General features: G+C 34.9%; 1 protein-coding gene across 1 annotated transcript; it reads left to right on the top strand.

Annotated features, from left to right (window-relative positions):
- Positions 1 to 1,560: 1,560 nt before the first annotated feature.
- Positions 1,561 to 5,845, top strand: LOC18100017 (flocculation protein FLO11). Its single transcript, XM_006381196.3, has 5 exons — positions 1,561 to 2,062; positions 2,593 to 2,698; positions 3,554 to 3,680; positions 3,875 to 4,795; positions 5,295 to 5,845. Exons 1-5 carry the CDS (start codon positions 1,813 to 1,815, stop codon positions 5,682 to 5,684), a joined length of 1,794 nt encoding a protein of 597 aa, XP_006381258.3. The 5' UTR covers positions 1,561 to 1,812; the 3' UTR covers positions 5,685 to 5,845.
- Positions 5,846 to 6,975: the final 1,130 nt, after the last annotated feature.

Here is a 6,975-nt window from a genome sequence, read left to right as displayed (position 1 = left end):
GTTTTGTTGTTATTTTCAATTTTTTTTCTATTAGTTTATTCAGTCTCATGATATAGGCCACCAATTTTGCAGGTCTTTTTTGAATAAAGGTTTTTTTTATTTTAATTATTTTATGTGTATTTAACTTTTGGAGATATTATTCTGATTCGTCTATATTTTTTTGTTGTTTTTATATAGATTAAATGTATTTTTTAAAAACAAAAAATATTTATTTTTAGATAATATTTCTAATATGTTTGATCTTGCATATTTTTTTCTTTTAATTTTATTCAATTAGTTTCACGTGTGTGATTATTTCTATTATTATTTGATTCAATAAAAAATCAATTTTAATAAACAAATTCAGTAAACACAACCAGATAAATATCATATATTATGGGATCAAATATTTTAATCTATATCTATCTCTCAATTATTTTAGTTTCGCTTTTAGTTATTGTTAACAACTTTTTATCCACTTATTTATATAGATGAATATCAATTTATTTAATTAGATACTTGCATAAACTTTTTGATTTATACTTTGATTTTTTATGTAAAAAAACACATCGAAATAACTTGTATATTTAATTTTTTTTAATATATTATCTATAAAAAAAGTGCATGTCAAATAACTAGTAAACACGAGTGGATTATTCCTTACATGGATTCAAAAAATTAGTTGGATGAAATGATTTGAATACCTTTACACCAAAGATAACAAAATGATCAAGATGACACTAGTTTGATTTTCTTTCATGTAATGATAATTAGCGAAAGTTAAAGGGTTTAACTTCCCGAGAATAAAAATAAGTTGAACTACAAAGGCAATTGATGCTGGTTAGAATATTATAGATTGTAAATCTCAATGAATTAGTATAAGATAAAACTAAAAACCTGAATATCATATATTTTTTTTTAATTTTTAAATTGCTTGGACATATTAATATTAAAAATAAAAAAATATTATTTTAATATATTCTTAAATAAAAAATATTTTAAAAAATAATTGCAATTATAATACTAAATAATCTCTTAAATTGATAAATAAATTAAATAGAAACAAGTATATTCGGGCAGATTTACCATTCTGTCTTGTTATCCTCCATTGACAAAAACTACACCTGAGCACCGATCTCCCTAAATCTGGCTCTCTAAAGGCTAATTAATTATGTTTTGACCATACCCACAAAGAAAAGCAGGTAAAAGATCATATTTATCCCCACTATTATAAAATCCTCAATTAAGTCCCTTTACAAAACCAATTCTCACATGGGTCCCCACATACCGGACAGTACCCAATTGACCATCTTCATGAAAATATATTTCCCTTTTAAATCATATAAAACAGGAAATATTTATTGTATTTAATACACACCGTTTTGTCATAAATCCCAATGGTGGGGGTGGGATGGGATAATTAATTTGGTCATGTTTGGCTGATGGGCACTCGATTGATAATAGTTTTTTTTCGGAGACCCATTTGATATTCATATGGTGATTGGGGACCAAATATGTACTCTGTTCATATAAATAATTAAAAAAAACACAGATCCAAACCCCTTTCTCTCTTACATGACGTAAAACATTGAAGAAACCAAAAGAGAACTCGGTGACTGACTGTCTCTCTTAGCATCAACTGCACTCTCTCTCTCTCTCTCTCTCTCTCTCTCTCTCTGTCCCCTCCTTCTTTCTTGCAGTAGATCTCTCCATCCTCTCTGTCTCTGTCTCTGTCTCTCTCTCTCTCTCTTTGACATACATTTTGCTGCTTTATAGAAGCTAATATGTGGATGTTGCTGGTAGTAGCTTAGCTAAAGAAAAAAAAGGAAAGAAATGATGAATAATAATATTAATATTATTAATAATAGTAATAATAATAATTCTAGGAGCACTAATGGGAGTTTGAGAGAATCTCTAGTGGCAGGGAGGAATATTCCGATGGGATCCCAGTACTACCGCCGTGGTCATAATGTGACGGGTGGCGGTGGTTTCTCTAAAAATAATAATGGCACGGACGAGAACTTGGATCTCTTCTCCAAGAACCGCCGCGGTCTCTCTGTCTCCTCCGATGAATCTTCTGATGGTATGTTATGGATTTTCTTTCAGTTATGTTGCCGGAAATGCCCTCGGTGGTGTTTTGTGTTTCTCGCAATCCTTTGATGAGGTGCTGGAACGAGGAAGAGGATAATTTGGTCATTTTACTGACGAATGAGAGATTTGGAAATGAAAAATGATGTCACTGACTAATATATATATTGAACACTATATATAATAAAAGAAACAGAATAGGAAAGAAAATAAAATCAAAACGTTGTCGTTTCTATTGCTAGCATGGCGGCCAGTTTGGAAAGAACTACCATTGCCTCTTCTCTTATTTTTGTGTTTAGTTTTGATGGATTTGATTCATTATTTATTGATCTCTGAATTTACAGATATGGTGATTTATTATATGGGATTTTTCTCTTAATTCCCAATTTTATTTTAATTTAGCCAGGACTGACTTTTGCTTGTCTATATGGCTGTGATTTTCTCTCTGTTTCTATATATATAGTTGTTCTTGTGGGGAAAAATGTGTGGTGGTCTTATGATTTGAAGTGGGGTTATTGGTTACAGTTTCAGTGAAATTGGAGAGACTTGCAGTTGGCTCAGCTAAATTTGCAAGGAGCGGGATCGATGATCTGTTATCATCCACGGAGGGAGGGAAGCATGATTATGATTGGTAAATCTCTGACGCTTTCCAGATTCGGCAATTACATGTTAAAGTTTTTTTTTCAGATTTTTTTGTTCCTTTATTTTTGGTCAACATCATTGATGCTAGTTGTGTCTGGTATAAGATTTGTTTCATTTGGAATTCTGGATTCAAAGTTAAAAATTTCTCAACAGATTTGTATCGATATTGATATGTGTAGGTATGTTGGATTGATAGTTCCAGGGGAAACATGGTTTGCTAAAGGATCAGATTGTCTTGGAAGTCCTTTAACTTTGGATAATCAGTCCCCCTTTTCTGCTTTGATTAAAGATATTTTGGAATGGATAGTACAATTTAGGCAACCCAAGAAGAAAAAAAAAGAAGGAACTCTGATTCTTATGTTGATGGCACATAGGGATCTCTTATAGAGTTTTGCGTTCTAGCCTTTAATGAATTCAAAATGGAAATCCTGACCTGCTTTGTTCTGATGCTTCTCAGAGTTGCAGACAACTTTGCACTGCTTATTTCGAATGGTGAGCAATTTTATTGTGCAAGATAGAGAAGAGTATCATGAGAAACTCTCAAAATGGCAGTTGGACATGGTTGAATACCATTCAAAATATTTCTAAGCGCTTTCTTATAGACCAAAAACTTGACATTTTTAATATGAGTTGAAGTTCTAACCAAGACATTGTCCCGCTGTTAATTTATTTGCACTTGACTGACAAGATTTAGCAAATAATTTAGGCTTGAAGTATTAGCAGTTAAATGTTCGTTTTGTGTTGAATAAACATCCATAGGCTAATCTTGTTACTCTTGTATCGAAAACCAAGAAACTAGCATTCATATACCATAACCCATACTTATTTCTTTTTTTGTCATCAGGCTTCTTACCCCCCCTGGAACTCCTCTTTCTCCTCCGTCGGAAGGAAGTGAATCAAAACCAACTTCAGTGGCTCCACGAAGCAGTTCTTTGGCTAGATCAACTTCTACTACCAAGGCGGTTTCTAGGGTATGCTCTCCTTTTCTTTCTCTAAGCTATGCACTGTCAGTCTTTGCCCCAATTTTAGATCATTTTATGCTTGTTGAATTACCCCCTGTTTGAGCAAGAATATTTCTTCTATTTTGGAAGGAATTTATTGTGATAATGGGATGACACAAAATCAGCTATGGAAGTTTAAACCTAATTCTCTCTCTCTCTCTCAGCTTTCAGTTTCACAATCAGAGAGTTACCATTCCTCAAGACCAACTAGAAGCAGTTCAGTGACTCGACCTTCTATATCGTCTTCACAATACAGTACCTATTCCTCGAATAGGTCCTCTTCAATCCTAAATACAAGCTCAGCCTCTGTCTCATCTTATACTAGACCATCCTCCCCAATAACCCGCACGCCACCTATAGCAAGACCTTCCACACCACCAGCCCGCCCAACACCATCACGTTCCTCAACCCCGTCAAGAGTTCGACCTGCCCCCACCAGCTCATCAGTTGACAAGACTCCACCCTTCCAAAACTCGAGGCCCTCCACTCCAAGTTCTAGGGGGCAAAGTCCTGCAAACTTTAGTGCAGCACCCACTCGATCAAATTCTCGTCCATCAACTCCTACACGTCGGAACCCAGCACCTTCCTCATCTGCTGCATCAAGTCCTTCAACTTCTGCTGGACGTGTTCTCTCAAATGGTCGCATTCCCGGGCCAGCATCCCGACCAAGTTCCCCGAGCCCTCGAGTTCGGCCACCACAGCAACCAGTTATTCCTCCTGATTTTCCTCTAGACACACCTCCAAACCTCAGAACAACTTTGCAGGGGAGGCCGCTTTCTGCAGGTAGGTCCAGGACAGGTGTTTCTTCAGCTATGAAGGGGAACCCAGAAACCATGGGCTCTTTGAATGCACCAAGAAGACATTCATCTCCAATTGTCACAAGGGGAAGACTCACAGAGCCATCTGGAAAGGGCCGTGTGCATAGTAATGGGCATGTTGCTGATACACCTGAGCCTCGAAAGGTCTCACATGTGTCAGAAGTAGGAATAAGACGACCAGTAAAGTCATCATCAGCTGCCTCAGATAGCACTGGGTTTGGGAGGACTATATCTAAGAAGTCTCTGGATATGGCCATCAGGCATATGGTATGTGTACTCTTCCTTCCATGTTGTGATAAACTAGCTTTCTATGTTGTGTTGCACCCAACTCATTCAAAATGTCTGATGTGATCATTTTTGTCCGTGTTGATTTTAAGTGCTAACCTTCATGCATCACACAATGCTATGCCAATATCATCAATATCATCATTATAATAGATAACGATGCTGTTTATTTATTGGCTGCCATTGAACTAGCAACATGATCTTTTTACTTTTTTGTTCCCTGGTTGTTGGTTCAAATTTCATACCCTGAAAGTTTTGAAGTGTGACTGGGATGATTTGCCTATTCCTGTGACCGAGAGCCTGGATTGATGATTATTGTCTATTAAGTTAGGTGACACGGGCAGAAAGAGATGATTATATTTCCTCAACAAGAGATTTTCATGTTAGGTTGCTGTTGCATGAAACTTTTTTTTTACTTCTGTCTTCAGGAGACAGTTCTATCTTATGATAATCCTAACAGTATATCAACTTACTGATGTAGGACATAAGAAATGGCACAGGAAGCGCTCGATCACTTTCAAGCACCACCCTCTTCCCTCAGAGCATTAGATCAACCACTCCCAAAAGCCAATCTGTCCGTTCTCAGAGAACGCAAGAATCCATCAACAACGGAAGTTCACAAAATGGAGATGTTTTGGATGATGAAATCCACTTTAGCAGGGCTGCAGAAATCGGGCATGAAGCAAATGATGGGCGATACTCTGCAAAATTGAGTGACGTTGACATCTATGAAAGCTCTCGATATGATGCAATATTACTCGAGGACTTGAAGAACACAAACTGGTTGCACAGTATTGATGATAAATCCGATCAAGGTCCCTTCTTTGATAATGGATCTGAGTCTCTGCCTGAACCTTTCGGCCTATTGTAACATCTAATAAAAGGGATCTTTATTGAATGATTTATTTTTTTCCTTTTTAATATATTTGCGTACTTGGAATTAATGAATGATGTAAACTTTTAACACTAAGAACCGATAAAGTAAAGAGGCAGTGTATTCTCTGCAATGAAATGATGATTTCGGTGTTGGAATTTTTGTTTACAGTATATGCTGCCTTGTGAATTAGGTTCTCGCTGCATCGGTTGCAACCATCCGACTCGTTCTTTTCCCTTGAATTGTAGCAAGGTTTCTTATTTCAGTAACCAAAAAAGAAGAAAAAAAATAAAAGAAGTCAAGTAAGATAGCAATAGTCTAAACTTTACTAGCTAGCTGTATGAAATTTGTTGATAGTGTTATTAAATTTGATGTAATGAGTTAAACTTGAAAACTCTTTACTCTAATTTCTTGGTTAGTTTGAGTAATTTTAACATGAACCAGTTTAGTTGGCAGCAAAAAATAAAATAAAACAAATAATAAATAAATAAAACAAATAAAAGAAAAAAAATACAAAAAAAAAAAAAAATCAGACACGGGGTCCAATTGCAACCTGGAAGATTGGTAAAAAGTGATTTTTATTTTTTTAAAAAATTTCAAGATTGACATTTTTTTTTATAAAAAAATTAAGACATGAAATATTAGATTAACTTGGGTCAACTAGGTTAATTCGATGAGTTATGAACTTCAATAATATTGTTTTATTATTTAATTAATGATAAAAAATAAAGACGATTTCAAAATCAATAAAATATTAAAAGATAAAATTGAAAAAAAACCAATAAAAAATTCAATAAAAACTCAACTTTGAATGATAAAATTAAAAAACAAACAAGGCTAGAAGTGCGGGTCTAGGTGACCCAGAGCTCCATGGCCTTAAATAAAAAGAGTTTAGGCACATGCGCATAGCCATATTTATTTTTTCTTTTATAAGCGGAAAACAACCTTTAAAAAAAGAAACAAGCAACACATTGTCTATTGGGGCAGATGACACGTTGCCTGTTGCTACCTAGTCTAGAATTCAATAACTATTGTGGTGCCTGAAAAATCGGATGGTGGGTTTTTTGGTTTGAAAATCTATTTTTCAATTCTTTTTCACTCAAAAACACCTAATAATCACTAGGAAAACCTCCATAAACCACTTGTTGACCCTAAAACACTTCACAATCACCCAAAAAATAAAAATCAACCAAATTAAAAAAATCAAATGGAACTCAATCTCCTTTTTCAAGTATTTTTATGGGGAAAAACCACCACTATCTAATCTCTCTTGTTGAATGTAACATGC

This window comes from Populus trichocarpa, chromosome 6 (assembly GCF_000002775.5).
Source record: "Populus trichocarpa isolate Nisqually-1 chromosome 6, P.trichocarpa_v4.1, whole genome shotgun sequence".
Classification (NCBI taxonomy): Eukaryota; Viridiplantae; Streptophyta; class Magnoliopsida; order Malpighiales; family Salicaceae; genus Populus; species Populus trichocarpa.
The sequence above is the reverse complement of the archived record's forward strand: the minus strand, read 5'-3'. Positions and strand labels throughout refer to the sequence as shown.

Bases quoted from the DNA above. Each gene is read 5' to 3' on its own strand.
- LOC18100017 (XM_006381196.3), top strand. From the start codon at position 1,813: ATGATGAATAATAATATTAATATTATTAATAATAGTAATAATAATAAT. The intron at 2,063-2,592 runs GTATGTTATGGA...TATTGGTTACAG, and splicing joins CTCCGATGAATCTTCTGATG to TTTCAGTGAAATTGGAGAGA. The intron at 2,699-3,553 runs GTAAATCTCTGA...TTTTGTCATCAG, and splicing joins GGGAAGCATGATTATGATTG to GCTTCTTACCCCCCCTGGAA.